Below are 15,078 nucleotides of genomic sequence, written 5' to 3' on the forward strand. Positions count from 1 at the left end.
TATAGCATTAGTATTATTCACTAATTAAATCAGTGTTTGTTTTTGCAGTGTTTAATATTCCACAGTTTCAGTTTCACACGTGAACGTTCCAATACCAGCTTCAAGCTATAAAATACAGTATACACCACACATGCACATTTGATTTATTATCCACTTGTGTAGAAGCAAATCAGTAGTTTCTGGCATCAGAATCATTAGATGGTGGATTAAGCTGTGATTTTCTACTTATCCTGGTTTAATTTAGCTGTGAATCTGGTTCATGAAAGCAGTGGCACATACATGACCTTAGAGTTTTAACTATTCTGTGCAGCTAGCCGGCTCCAGATCCGTCTAACAGCCAGGCTGGATTATTTTGAATAACCATTAACATATATTACTTTTTTTAAACCATACAGTCTGCTTTACTGAGGCGAATAAACTGAAAATGAGTCAGACTAACCAAAATAAGCCTGGCTTATTTGGTAAATTCACTTTTTGGAACAGGCCCCAGGACACTACAAATGGAACTGTTCCTTTTGTAGATATGATCAAACTTTCTGCCCTTCATTGTAATGTAATGTAATATGTAATATGTATATATATATATATATATATATATATATATAATTATTTCTCTGTGGTACTTCAGACTTTCTTTAGTTATTCCTGAAGGCACAAGAACACACCTACAATTGAGTCAACATGAAAAAGAATAATAACACAACATCAGCAATTATTGCTATTATTCATTATGAGGGTAAACAGTATATAACAGGGTCAGTAGTTTATCTTTTACAAGTGTTTTAGTGTGTTTGTGTGCAGAAGTGCAACCGCATATATTAGTAGCTGTAGTTAGTTAGTCTGTCCTGCAAGCAGCCTCTTCAGCTCAGCATTCTCTCTTTGCAGCATTTTGTTCTGGAAAAAAAAAGAGAAAATAATGAGAAAAACGAAGGTAAACTGAGAACCAACAAATGAACAAAATAAATTCTGACCCAAGCTCTGATAGTGATGTCAAATCCAAAGCAGAACTGACCTTATGTCTGAGGGCCTCCACGATCAGGTCTCTTCCTCCCCTGATGCTCTCCTCCTTCTTTGAAGCTCGGAAGGCATCCCCGATAACTGAGACCAGCACGTGAGACTGAAAAATTCATACTTCCAATATTAATATCGGTGATCTCCCGCTCAAATAACAAAACAATAAACCATCAAATTGCTCCTGTAGGGAATGGATAGCTGCACTGGATTAACTCACAAACATCTTGCTCTGGAACAGATAACAGTGGTTCATGTCTGCTGCAGGGTGTCTGGCCACAAACCCAAAGACTTTGGACGAAGACGGCAGGACGGCACAGAAGGAAATGGTGGACAGAGGGCACGAGTACAACAAAAACTGAGGGTAGGAGAGACAAGGAGATTAAAAGCAATAATTCAACAGTAAAGAAAACATGCAATCGAATCTTGTGCATCCTCGAACCTGTGCGACTAACTGGCACACACCTTGGTTTTGTTTTCCAACACGTCGATTCCACTCAGCGACAGGAAGAGATGGACTTTGCTCTTCTTCGCTGCCTTTTCTGAGGAGAATTTATCTGGCGTCTGGGGATGAGAGTCGATGGATTACGCGTCATGTTAGTCAGTGACAGCATCTGTAGAGCCGACACGTTCATATAGAGATATAATATAGTCGATACAAAGTTAGCTTCCCACTAGAATACAAGTTACTGATGTGCAGAAGAATCCCAGCATCCAAGTCAGAGAGTTGCATTAACATGTACATGGAAATGATATAAAGGGAAGGTCTGTTTCCCTGTTAATGGGGAATAACCGACTAAAATGGGATGTGAGCGGTAGTGGCTGACCTTTAGGCTCTGAGCCGCTTCAGACAGGATCTGTAGTCCATCGGGGCGGACCACCTCAACGCGCCCAAGAAACTGCAGTTTGGAGAAAGAAATGCAGGCCAAACGGAGCCAAGCTATTGATCAGTCGCATTATTAATCACAAGTGTCTCACCTTCTACTTGATTTGCTACATTCAGAATGACATTTTGAGCTGTTAAAAATCCATATTTACCTTTACTGTAAAGGAAATTTCATTATCATCCTCCGAGGTGTCACTCATCTTTAACCCGTCTGGTGTCAAACTGAACCCTGCAGGCGGACGTACAGATGAAAAATGAAGACTTTCGTGGTGACATGAATGTCTTAAACATGAAAGACGTACTGTAAATTCATCTTACCTGTGTGCAAATGTACTTTCACCGGAGGAAATCGGCTTTTTATTGCACTTCAAACTTAAGGGTGTAAAGTCTGTTGGCATTAATGAGTAACTCGTGTCTTCCTTATTGCTCTTTCATCAGAGGTGCATGGCTTGAAATAGTGTAAATATGAACGGGACAGCAACATATCATGTACCATGACAACGACAAACAATATGCACAGTTGTGTGTATTTTATACTTCGTACTCTGATTTGAACGTCTTCCAGGCTTTCCTCACAAGATGTCATTTCATATAATATATTTACTAGTTTTTGTCAAAACAGCTTCAATGACAAAATTTAATATTTGATAAATGAATAAATAAATATCCTCTGATTTCATGTGTTTTTTTGTTGAATCTTCACTCCTTAATGTTTCTGTGTACGTTTAATATGACAGGCTGAACACCCCTGTACCGGCCTCTTTGTTTACGGCTCCATCCACATGGTTACCCCGTGTTTAACGCCCAATTGAATTACCCACAATGAATTGTGGGTAATTCTCTCGGGCAAAGTCTGCATTTAATGCGGACTTATGGAAAGGGTTCATAAAGGGCTCAAGATGTCTGCCAGAGACTCAAACACTCGATGAGTTGACAGTGGGACACTAAAACCTCTCAAAGTAAGAGTCCGTGAGTGAGTGTGGGATTGGGCCCATGGTCTGACTGGAGACTGGATTTGTTCATTCTGAGGTTCTTTTTGCCAAAACAAGGCTATGCTGCCGACCCCAACATGGTAAGCTGGTATTTCCTGCTATCAGATGCTTTGAGAAACAGATTCTACATCAGAGTTGTGTAAATTAACCCAGTGAGTTCCCACAGACACTGAGCTGAATCACATATTAGAGTTCTTTCTGGTGTACATGCATACTTCAAGTAATTCACTGTAAATATACACATACTTGCACAAATAACCCACATGTACTGTAGACTCACTGGAAAAAAAAACACAAAAAATATCTTCCATATCAACTGTTTTTAATATTTGTTTTACAATAAGTGCCACTTCTTGAATGCTCAATCATATATAAAGATATATATATACACGTATATATCTTTAGCGAGTTCATACAATGTCTCAATCATAAGCCAGGAAGAGCATTATGGTCATCAATGGTTGAAGATGATGATTGTGGTCAGAGAAGACGAGGTGAAGCCTAAATACCCGATCATTGATTGATTTCTGAAGAGTAGAATTTAGATCAACTTTAAAACCGTTTCAGACTCAAAGAAATAAGTTTCACAGAAGAGATGCAGGCGTCGTTCTCGTAAAGATTTCAGTTACCGATCACCTTTTATTGTCTATTACAGATCCCAAAAAGCTGAGGAAAACATTAGCTTGTAATGTTTAAGTTTTCATAACTACTGCAATGATGTGAAGCCGGAATTTTACCAGTAGTGTCATCTGTCCGTTTGCTGCAGAGGACAGATGAGAGAGTGAAGAGTAGATGTAGGAGGAGGCCTTCGTCAGTGCGCTCTAAGTGATCGTGGGGAGGAACAGCTGAGATGAACACCTTCCATTCAGATAGACACAGATGAGACGGAGCTCCCCTTCACGAGGACGACAGTAACAGCAGAGCTGACCCACGGTCGTCCCCCCGGGAGGCCCCGTTCCACCCGCGTCTACCTGCGTGGCGCTGGTGAAGAGGCGCGGTCGCCGCGGCCTACGAGTCGTCGACGCACATGGTCTCCATGGCGTTGGGAAGGTTCTGGCCCCCCCCTCCCTGCTTCTTCTTCTTCCCTCCGTCGTTGTGTTTCTTGGCTTTCTTAGACAGCTCCTGGTCGATGGGAGCGGGCTTCACGAACTTCAGGATCTCCGTCAAACCTGGAGGTGAAGGAAATAAAATAAAATACATCCTGGAAAACACCACCACTTTGTTTTTACTGTGACGGCCCTTAAAGGAATAGTTTATCAGTGTCGCTCTGATTAATACATTGACCAAAAGAACTACAAGCCAAGCTAACAATAGGTCCCTTCATTATTCACTTTGCCTGAAGGTCTTCATTGACCACAATGCTTCACAGCATCTATTGGTCATACTCGACACACACCGGATGTGAAACCCTTCGGCGCAGCTTACCAGGAGGCATGAACGGCCGGAGCATCTCTGGAACAACGATGCCTTCCTCGGTTTGGTAATTCTCCAGGATGGCGCACATCACGCGAGTGGTGGCGCACATGGTGGCGTTCAACATGTGCACATACTCGGCCTGCGTGACGCACAGAGAGGAGGAGTGTTTAGAGCAGCTGCAGTCTGGATAAAGCCTCGAGCGTATTCTGGAATTAAACCTTCCGCCCAACGACAGCCGAGGTCGCGTTGTCGGAAAAAAAAAAGAAAAAAAAAGAAAGATATGGAACAGCGTGCCTCACCTTGTCCATCATCTTCTTGGTCTGACCGTAGCGGATGCGGAGGCGCCGGGCCTGGTAGTCCGTGCAGTTTGAGCAGGAGACCAGCTCTCTGAAGGCACCAGAGCCGGGGAACCAGGCCTCCAGGTCCAGCTTCTTGCTGGCGGCATGATTCAGGGCACCTGTGCGGACGTAGAGCAGCAGACAGTTAGCCGGTATCACGGTAGGATCTTCATGCTCCAACAGCAGCTGGTAAGTCCTGATTTCTCTCCAGTGATCATAGAGCAGCAGACATGTTCCATGTTACACGTGGAGCAAACCAAAACCCTCCCGGCTGCTCCAAATTCAAATCATTGCCTCGACGGAAAAAGCTTTTGGCAAACACTGGATATATTATATCAAACTTAAACCTGAGTGTAAACAATATGTTCCTTTCAGAATTGATTCGTCTGCAGATTATTTCCTCCGCTGACCGTTTGGTTTCTAAAATGTCCAAAAATTGTGAATAACACTGATCACACTTTTCTAAAGCCAAATGTGATGTCTGCAATGTACGATCTACAAACTTCTATTTCTAGAGTACGTCTTCACTACATTACCTTTACATTATGGGGCAGGCTCATCCAGAAACATGTCGGTCTCCACCTCATCATCATTCATATTTAGAGCCAGTATCTGTTTTCATTCTTAACACTCTGAACCCCAAAACTGAGTTTTTCACTCCGTCACATCTTCCTCTCTGTGGTCTTGATGTTCACTGCAGTTCATAAGTTCTGCACTTCTATGGAAACACTCATGGCTAGAAGTAGAGAGAACTCAAAACGGTCTTTTGTGCAATATAACAGTTACAATGCCAGAAATAATAATTTCATTTAGTTTGATTTTACAAAAATTGGCAAACAATGGAATCTATATATCCAACATTGTTCCAAGTGCCCACAAGTGTTACCAGTGTAGTAAAAAATAGACGGTCCACGTGCTATATATGAATATTAATCTATATACATTTGTACAACCTCCTCTCCGTGTTCAGCAGCAGTCCAGTCAAAGTGACTGTTGTCTCAGACCAATCAATCGTGGCTTCATAGTTTCGCTGAGGAGCTCAGAATTTAATGGTTTTTACAGGATGTGGTTTCTTGAAACGGTTTATTGGGGGCGAGATTTTTAATGAGGCATGCAGAAAAAAGGGTTTTAAGCTTAGGTTCGGTTGAATTTTCTGACAGCAGCGGTCATCACACATGATGTGTTCAAGGACCACGGGAAAGAAGAAAATGTGACGATTATGTTTTTACAGCTTCTGGCTATGATAAACTGTTTAGTTTTGGCGATTGTATAGAGAATAAATGCTTCTTCCATCCCTCGGGTGGGTTTTGGGTTCAGAGGGTTTTAAGATGTGTTCACTTACTTTACCGATAAAGTGGAGATTAGTAGAATCATGTCTTTTCCATTTTGTAATACCGTGATGAATTACCATCACCGCAGTACCCCCCCGCAAACATACTGCAATACATTTTAGGTGGTGTCTCCCTCCCCTACATCATTCACATACTGTAGGAGGGTCTACGAGTGCGTGCTGAAGACCTACCAGAGACGATGTTGACGATGCGATAAGGAATTCCCAGAGTCTGGTAGAACTCTTCTGCCGTCCCGATCATCTCGTCAAACATCTCCCACGATTTGCCGTCGTGCGGGGAGGCGAAGATGAACTGCTCAATCTGCAAAGAGATCCTCCGTCACTTATTTATCTGAATGTTGTACTCCGATGACGATGAAAAGTCACAGAAAAGACGACCGACCTTCTCAAACTGGTGGACCCTGAAGATCCCGCGGGTGTCTCGGCCATGGGAGCCCACTTCCTGCCTGAAGCAGGTGGAGTAGCCGGCGTAGCGGATGGGCAGGTCCTCGGGTTTCAGCCACTCGTCCCTCAGGAAGGCCGCGATGGGCTGCTCGGAGGTGGCGATGAGGTACTTCTCATCGATGGAGTTGTCGTCCGACTTCTCGCTGCCCTTACCGATGACCTGGGGAAAAGGAGTGCAACGGACAGAAAGGTTCACAGTCATCAGAAAACAGTCGTTGAATTTGTATTTTTATTTTTCCAGGTTCAGGTAAGTTTGGGGAAGAAGTGAAATCATAGTACTATCTAACGATGCGCAGTTCTCCGTTTGGGCCTCCAGGTGGCACTTCATGACCAAAAGTATGTGGACGCCTGAATATCTCATTCCAAAACAATGGCTGCTGTTTGATTTCCAAACTACTTCAAATAATGTCAGCTCGTCTGCAGGACAGAATATCTTTGAGAGGGAAAGTTGAGGAACTAAAAGCCTCCGTACCTTGTAGAGCTCGTCGTCAAACTGGCTGAGCTGGGCGACTTCCTGCATGACCTCTTTCCTCATGAAGAAGGGCGTGTAGAGCATGGTGTAGTTCTTGCTGTGGAGTATCCTCATGGCGTAAGTGATCAGGGCCTGCTCCAGGAACACCAGGGGGCCCTGAACACAACAGAGGAGAGGAGGAACAACGGCTTTCGTTATTTGCAGGACACAAAAGTGACGAGTCTTCTGTGGATGCAAATGTTTCTCCTATGTGGGGAGAAACAGCTCAAAAGTAGAGGGAATGTTGGTCCGTCTGCAGTGATATCCTAATGTGTGTGTCATGCATGCGTTGACCCTCTGACCCGTTTTATTCTACTCGTCTCATTCAAAATCTGCCCCCAAATCAACCGTTTGCTCTCACCAAAAACTAACAAAAAAAAACAATAAATTCTGCGCTCCTCAGCACAACTAGGAAGCTATGATTGATTCGGCTGAGACCAACAGTCACGTGTAAAGAATTCAGTGAAACTTCCACTGAACTGCAGGCTGCTGAGCGGAGAGGTTGTATAAATGAGAATAGATTATTGTATAAAACAAGTAGAGCTTCCAATTTATTCCAACATTTGTAACACTTGAAAAAATGTTGAATATATAGATTATATTGTTTTCCAATTTTTGTAAAATCATTTATCAAAGAAATTCAACTTGCGTATTTTTAGTTTTTTTTATGACTTATGGCATGGTAACTTTGTAAATACTGCAGAAAGAAAACAACAGTTGAGTACTCTGTAGTTTCCATAGAGGTGCAGGACTTGGGGGAACTTGGGGTTAAATTTGCACTCACCTTCAGGAAGTAGCCTCTGCTGCCAGCCACAACAGCTCCTCTCTCTCCATCAAAGCCATCGATCATGACCACCAGGTCCACATGGGAGTACTTCTTCTGGACGCTGCAGTCGCCCCAGGTACGCTCCACTTTGTTGTCTGCGTCCTGTCAGGAGGAAACAACAGCGAGTATGACATTAAGATAATTAGTCGGCTGTCAGAAAGTCAATCTGCGACACTTTAGATGATTAATGAGTCATTCATCGAACAAGAACGCCAAAAAACTCTCTGTTCTAACTTCTAAAATGTGAGGATCGGCTTCCTTTCTCTGTTTTTACATCATTACCAACTGAATGTCAAGATTCCCTTCATTTCTCTCTCTAGCTAAATAGAACAGTTACGGTAGAGATGGGTACCGGCAATGGCGGCGCACGTACGTGCTGCGGCCGGTAGCTCCTATGAATTTCACAATATTTCTGTCTTTGTTGTTTTTTTTCTTGTTTATAACTAATGGCGTATGACAGAATACATTCATCCACATCTGAAAAGGAAGCATGGGGTTTGGATTAAGTGCTAGAAAAGTAATAATTCAAGACTGATCCGTGTGTGAAGCAGCATTGATAATTTAAACGACATGGTGTTGCATCTTGTGTGTGGGAGTCCAGCAGAACTGCAGACGACGACGTTTCAAGTCTCTAATACCCCCAGAAACACTCTAAAGAACTCCCTGTGAGTGCAAAAGTTGAGTGTTTGTTCCTATTAATACACAATTTGTAGTAGATCATAATATTTATATTTAGGTATATGTCCTGAAAATTGCTGCATCATTTGTTATATAATCCAATTTATTAGCGAAGACCACGCCAATCAATGGATTACCAGCTACTTGAACTGTATGACTGAGTCAGAGTGATATAATGGGCTGCTCCTTTAACCAGACTGCGTCTCACCTCATTGTTGCTGATGGGCACAGACGGGTGCAGAAGGTTGCCGAGCTCCCTCAGGTACACTAAGCGCTCCGCCTCCAGCTTTATCCTCTCGCTGTCGCTTTTCTCCACCGCCTCTTCCACCAACACACGCACCTTCTTGACCTGGGTAACCGTCAGGGGCTGACACAGAAAAAATATATATGTGTAGACGTGCAAACAAGAGAGAGAGAGAGAGGAAAGAAATGAGTGTGTTCCGCCTGTTTTTATTTTTGTTGAGATTTGTGTGTAACATGCAAAAAAAGCACCGCCACACAGGTGGGGGGGTAAGCGGCTTAGAGCACGAACCCGTCATACCGAGAGCGTTTCAGCTGTTAGGGACTCCACGTTCTGTGCTTCTTCAGGTACAGACTCATCCTCCCCAACTGGCTCCTTTCTCTGCATTTACAACATGAGCAAGGTGTTAAAGAAGAACTCCCTCTCAGGACACATAATACTGACAGAGGTTTTTATTCCTCCCGTCTCAATCTACATCAACAATGACTCATTGTGTCTTCTTAATGGCCAGATGTTTCCGTACCTTCATCTTCTCCCCAATGCTCTTGCTGCAGAGGTTCTTCGCTTTGTTCAGGTTGTCTGCAGTGAAGCGACCTGTTAGGAGGTTAAATAAAAGTCAGTCAATGCATGGGACTGTGCTTACATGTGTGTGTGTGTGAGTGAGCTGGAATTGCAGGACTGGTAACAGGTGACAGGTGTGAGTGTCTGTGGCAACTCACCCTCACGCAGTCAAAACTGATTAAAAGATGTAAAAACAAAAAACTACCTTTGTCACGTAAACACCAGCAACAATGCACTGATACAAATCATTGGTGCCATCATGCTGGATCAGAATGACTCTTTGTAGCTACACTGCGGGGCGAGGTTGACCTGTCGTGTTGCAGGCTGGGATTGCATCAGATCTCACGTTATGAGCCGGCATCGCTAAGCTAACCCCTGCATTAGCCAACCTTCTGTATCGTATCCGCCGATACAACTTATGGGGATGCGTGATTAACTACAGCCTGGTTTCTCTCTCTTAACAGCCTGATATTAAGTAACTACAGTTCGCTCCGTGGAGAGTAACCATATGGTTCATTTGGATTCTTAGACGCCGCTAGCCGCGCTAGCATTAGCCCCCCTGCGTGCTGTTCTCTTCCTCTGTGGTATCATCATGCCAAGCCTCGTTCAAATCTGGCTATGAATTATTGCCAACGCTTCTGACAAAAACCCGCTCATTGTACAAGGTACATTCGTTTACACCCCGTTAAAATAGTATCCAGTGGTAAATACGGCGTAAATATAATGCACCAAGCAGCACTCTAACTAGTTCACTAGTTTACTTTCTGAAATGTTTCGCAGTGCATTGAGCGAGCCTTCAGCCGGCGTTACTGCCGTAGCAGCGCGTGGAGTTAACAAGCAAATTCGTTGTAAAAACACGTTTTTGAGCCGTTTTAAAACACTTCAAGGTACCGAATAGAAGACGTGGTCCTATAAATGCTTGAAGTCTTTAAATGTCCCAGATGGGATGTAACAAACAGTTATATTTCTGTACTAACAATACAAATGCCAGATTTTTTAAAGGAGTTGGGCGTGAGCTCCTCTCCAGCGGAAGATACACTGACGCTACGTTGGCATCATTAGCCACCGCGCTAACGTTAGCCACTATGACTGAACTGATAGGGCGCTTACATTTTCTCCACTCAGTGTCTGCGGCGACCAGTTTATCGACCAGCGTTACATCCTTAAACCTCTTCCTTTGGGTTTCACGGATGGTTTCCGGATCGCCACCTTTGTCGGTGCGAAACAGGTCCAAGTCAAGCACCATCTTTTGTCCACGCTGTCTGTTAGAGAGAGAGCCGGACTGAGCTCACAATGACGACGCCTCCAACCGGGTTGCCAGGTCTGGTTGCTCAAGTCACTAAACCGTAATCCCAATTTGAGTTGTTAATTATACATAAATGGAAGGTTCATTATTAAGACACTAATGCGTTGCTTGAAAACACAATCTAATTTTATTCAGATGAAGTTGATCATATTTTGTTTATTGTTTTAGATACAAAAAGACGGGAGCTTTTCCACTTGTCTGGCAACCTTCAGCAACACCTGCAGATCGATAGATAGATACTTTACTTTGTAAAAATATTAAATATAAAAATGTACTATATATACAATAAAATATAATAATATTAAATTAGCTAACTAAACAATAGTACAAAGATTTAACCAAACAACAGAGTAACGGTGTTATAGTTGTGTGAGTGATCTGGCCAGAGGTGATTTATTATAAAGTCTATTGCAGTGGGCAGGAATGTTCTCCTTTATCTGTCCTTGTGACAGCGGAGCTGGATGAGTCTGTTGGAGAAAGTGCTGGAGAAAGGTGGTGTAGAGGGTGGTCCGCGTTATCCAATATGGATAATAATTTCTTCAGTGTTCTCCTCTCCACCACCTGTTCCAGAGTGTCCAGTTTGCAGCCAATGATGGAGCCGGCCTTCTTAATCAGTTTGTTAAGTCTGTTGGTGTCTCCGGCTCCAATGCTGCTCCCCCAGCAGACTACGGAGAAGTACAGTGCACTGGCCACAACAGACTGGTAGAACATCTCCAGCATCTTGCTGCACACGTTGAAGGATCGAAGTTTCCCCTTCTTGTACACAGCGTTGATGTTGGCCTTCCAGTTCAGTCTGCTGTCGATGGAGACACCAAGGTACTTGTACTCCTCCACCATGTCCACATCCTCTCCCATAACTCTCAGCGGTTGTGGAGCCGTCGTCTTCCTCCAGAAGTCAACCACCATCTCTCTGGTCTTGGCCACGTTCAGATGCAGGTGATTTCTACCGGCCCACTCCACAAAGTCATCCACTACTGCCCTGTACTCCTCCTCCCGTCTGTCCCTTATACACCCGACCACTGCAGAGTCATCAGAGAACTTCTGCAGATGGCATGACCCCGAGTTGTACTGGAAGTCAGTGGTGTACAAGGTGAACAGGAAGGGAGACAGAACAGTTCCCTGTGGAGCTCCAGTACCACTGACCACCCCATCAGACAGCACACTGCCCAGACGGACAAACTGTGGTCTGCCTGTGAGGTAGTCAGTGATCCAGGAGACGGTGGACGTGTCTACCCCCACCACCCGCAGCTTCTCACTCAGCAGCAGTGGTTGGATGGTGTTAAATGCACTGGAGAAATCAAAGAAAGTGATTCTCACAGAGCCACCGGTTCCGTCCAGGTGCGACTGAGCTCGTTGCAGCAGGTAGATGATGGCGTCGTCCACTCCCACATGAGGCTGATATGCAAATTGCAGAGGGTCCAGTGAGGATTTCACCTGCGGTTGGAGGTGGGCCAAGACCAGCCTCTCCTCTCATTCACTCGTTCACTGAATCATACGAAAATCATTGTCAATGCTTCTTCTTTACGTGAGATGGACAATCATCATGCGCTGTTTGATGTGATATAAAAAAAAAATTATGGTTCCACTTTTCACCCGCTATAATTCACCAACTGATTGTTTCAAATGTAGGTCTAGATTGAGAATTACTTAATAAGCTAAAGTTATACCAATCCATGTTTTCATATTGATAACAGATCAAATGACTTCAGGTAGTCTGCAGTTGGCCTCAGTCAGCACCTTTTGAGATGTTTTTTTGGCCTTGGTTTGCACTGAATTATATTGCTTCCGCTTGTTGCACCATTTATAATCATCATCACATTCATTTGTATTTCACTTATGTACTGTGTTCAGATTTTGGTTCGGGGAGCAGGGAGGGAAGAGCCTTACTATTGCTTGAGACGGAGGAAAAGGTGTTTGCAGATCAATCAAAGTTTACAGCAGTGATTCTCAAAGACTGGGTCGGGATCCACATGCTGGGTCGCAGGAGAATTTATTAGGGTCGCCAAATAAATCTGCACAATTTCTTCCACAGTCTTTTAATTGAATATTTATATCTGCGGTTCACCTTTTGAGCCACACGAGGGAGCCTGAATGTTCATATTGTCCGTTTTAAGACACTTCTGTATGGCTTCATTTGGCAGAACCGGAGGTTGCTTCCTGCTTGGTGTCCTTGAGCAAAACACTGAACCCTAGGGGCTCCCCGGGGCGCTTCAGCCCACTGCTCCTAAAGGTTATGGGTTAAATGCTGAGGTCAGATGTTTATGTACCTGTATGTATATGACCATTGTAATAAGGTTTATGTTTTTTTACATTTTAATCAGGAGGAGACCATTGATGTGTGAAGGGATTTTGGCGACACTACAATGCATAATAATTAAGTTAGGGAATGCTTATCCCAATACAAAAAAACAAAAAAACACCAAATATGCAAAGCACGTTTTTTTTCTGAAATAAGTGTTTTAGTATAACCAGGAGGAGTTCATTGATGCAAGGAGTGATTTTGGTCACACGTGACAGTAGAGTTATTGAACATGTTTACCGTGTGTCTTTTCAGCGTTGCTCTTTGTAGACGGTCCCTACTCACTCCGCTCACCGCTGACAGAAACCAGTATTATTAGCTCCTTCTGAGGAAACATTAGGGTGGAGTTCATTACGGCATCGTTCGTGTTTTAACAACATGTCGCTTATGAGTTATTTTTATGAGCAAACTATGGCTGGATAGGCCCACAGCTAGATCCCTAACAATTCGCATACACATCAGAGAGGCACTGATCATGATGCAACCAACAGTATAGTGCATAGTGACTAAACACCTCGAGAATCCAAAGGCCTATGCTAGACTGTTGTTTGTAGACTTCAGTTCAGCCTTTAGCACCATACAGCCTCATGTTCTCCTGAAAACACTGCAGCTGATGAATGTCATCGCCTTCACTAAGTGGTACCACTCATTCCTCACCAACCGTACCCAGCAGGTCAGGGTGAACAGGACCTTGGTGCGACAAACACTTCCTCATCCTCTACGTCAGGAAAACAGAGGAGACGGTATTCGACCTTAAATACATTGGAGACCACTCACCAGTGGTTAGTCATGACCAGAACATAGCACAGGTTGACTCTTACAGATACCTGGGCATACACATTGACCACAAACTGACATGGAAAGTGTTGCTCCTCTTCTACCACGCTATAGTTGAGAGCGTCCTGCGATTTGGCAACCTCAGCCTGGTTTGGCAACCTCAGCCTGGTTTGGCAACCTCAGTGTACAGCTGAAAGCCCAGATCACCTGGCTATGACAAAGAGTCATGGGAGTCAGACAGCATCCCACACTCCAGGCTGTCTTTGATGAAACTATCATCAGACAGGTCCAGAAGATTATTTCAGACCCCATCCATGTCCTCCACCCTGAATACCAGCTTCTCCCCTCAGGCAGACGCTTCAGAGTCCCCCAGTGCAGCTCAACCGCTTAAAGAACTCCTTTGTCCCCCTGTCCATCAAAGCCCTAAATGGCAAGCTAGCCAGAGTTTAACCCCTGATGTTTATTTGTATCTTAACTATACACTACAGGTGTGTTGTACAATGGGCAGTGTGAGATGTATTGTTGGCTGGTGGCAGTCTGTGCATGTACTGTATGCAATATGTTATTTTGTATTTTTTTAACAGAAGACACTGTATGTTTCCAAGACAAATTTTCTTTGGGACAATAAAGTCTATCTGATCTTATCTTATTGATCCGGGGAGTCTGAATATGTGAAAATCTTTCCAACTTTAACTTTCCTCATCATTACGAGATCCTGGTCTCATAATTAGTATCTTTTCTCATAATTACGAGATGATAATAAAGAGACAAAGTGTATGTATTTTTTTTTCTTTTGTGCGCTTTTGTGGTTTTCAATAACACATGCATAAAACAAAGTTATGATTCATCAAACGTATACATCTCTTCTAAACGACTGCTTTACCTGTTATTATAATATTAGATAAAGATATTATAAAGTGATGTGGAAATGGTTGTAAAGATGGTCAGAAACGTTCATTTACACACAAATTCACTCTTCTCACGGTTTATGAATAAGGACTGTTGTGAATTGAGTCGAGATGGTTTGTGATTTTTTAATAAATTGGGTCCCCAGTAAAAACACCTGACTCAGTAACTCTGTGAACTAACGGCTGCAGACAGAAAAGGTGAATGAACCATAAAAGCTGCAGGAAGCACCGCTCTATTCTGCACACATCTATTCTGGCTTCAGGGGTGTCTATGATTATTGACATAATTATATTACATTCAATATAATGTATATAATCTGGTTGCTGTTATATATTCATGATGTATTAATTATGCCGAGTAATAATGCTATCGAGACTAAAACGTTGAACACGGTTCATTTGGAGTTTTAAATGCTCTCTCAGGAATAAGCCTTCCTTAATAACTAAATATTAAACAATTAGACATTTAACAGAAAACAAGATAAAAAAAAGACAATAAATGAATAAATATCAAATTAGAGGATACATTGTAC

At 43.2% G+C, this 15,078-nt stretch overlaps 2 protein-coding genes across 2 annotated transcripts; both read right to left on the reverse strand.

The window, feature by feature from the left end:
* Positions 1–7: 7 nt before the first annotated feature.
* LOC142954459 (PTB domain-containing engulfment adapter protein 1) lies at positions 8–3,075 on the reverse strand. The gene is made up of 6 exons (XM_076095481.1): positions 2,050–3,075; positions 1,839–1,910; positions 1,477–1,575; positions 1,232–1,369; positions 1,013–1,117; positions 8–894 (listed from the first exon to the last, which is right to left on the reverse strand). The coding sequence occupies exons 1-6, from the start codon at positions 2,095–2,097 to the stop codon at positions 832–834; spliced, it is 525 nt and encodes a 174-aa protein (XP_075951596.1). The 5' UTR covers positions 2,098–3,075; the 3' UTR covers positions 8–831.
* A 119-nt stretch (positions 3,076–3,194) lies between these two features.
* Positions 3,195–10,541, reverse strand: sars1 (seryl-tRNA synthetase 1). Its single transcript, XM_076095462.1, has 11 exons — positions 10,366–10,541; positions 9,218–9,288; positions 8,995–9,075; positions 8,662–8,820; positions 7,734–7,877; positions 6,911–7,066; positions 6,377–6,598; positions 6,166–6,295; positions 4,605–4,762; positions 4,315–4,444; positions 3,195–4,058 (listed from the first exon to the last, which is right to left on the reverse strand). Exons 1-11 carry the CDS (start codon positions 10,499–10,501, stop codon positions 3,898–3,900), a joined length of 1,548 nt encoding a protein of 515 aa, XP_075951577.1. The 5' UTR covers positions 10,502–10,541; the 3' UTR covers positions 3,195–3,897.
* Between the last annotated feature and the right edge of the window lie 4,537 nt (positions 10,542–15,078).

Source organism: Anarhichas minor, unplaced genomic scaffold (genome assembly GCF_050575085.1).
Source record: "Anarhichas minor isolate MPS153535 unplaced genomic scaffold, ASM5057508v1 ptg000020l, whole genome shotgun sequence".
NCBI lineage: Eukaryota > Metazoa > Chordata > Actinopteri > Perciformes > Anarhichadidae > Anarhichas > Anarhichas minor.

What these genes read in the sequence shown, in the direction of transcription:
- LOC142954459 (XM_076095481.1), bottom strand. Translation starts at nt 2,097, where the DNA reads ATGAGTGACACCTCGGAGGATGATAATGAAATTTCCTTTACAGTAAAG. An exon ending in AAATTTCCTTTACAGTAAAG is followed by an intron (nt 1,911 to 2,049) that starts GTAAATATGGAT and finishes TCCAAACTGCAG; the next exon opens with TTTCTTGGGCGCGTTGAGGT. An exon ending in TGGAGGCCCTCAGACATAAG is followed by an intron (nt 895 to 1,012) that starts GTCAGTTCTGCT and finishes TTTTTTTTCCAG; the next exon opens with AACAAAATGCTGCAAAGAGA.
- sars1 (XM_076095462.1), bottom strand. Translation starts at nt 10,501, where the DNA reads ATGGTGCTTGACTTGGACCTGTTTCGCACCGACAAAGGTGGCGATCCG. An exon ending in TAACAGCTGAAACGCTCTCG is followed by an intron (nt 8,821 to 8,994) that starts GTATGACGGGTT and finishes TTTCTGTGTCAG; the next exon opens with CCCCTGACGGTTACCCAGGT. An exon ending in CCGGCCGTTCATGCCTCCTG is followed by an intron (nt 4,059 to 4,314) that starts GTAAGCTGCGCC and finishes CTTCACCTCCAG; the next exon opens with GTTTGACGGAGATCCTGAAG.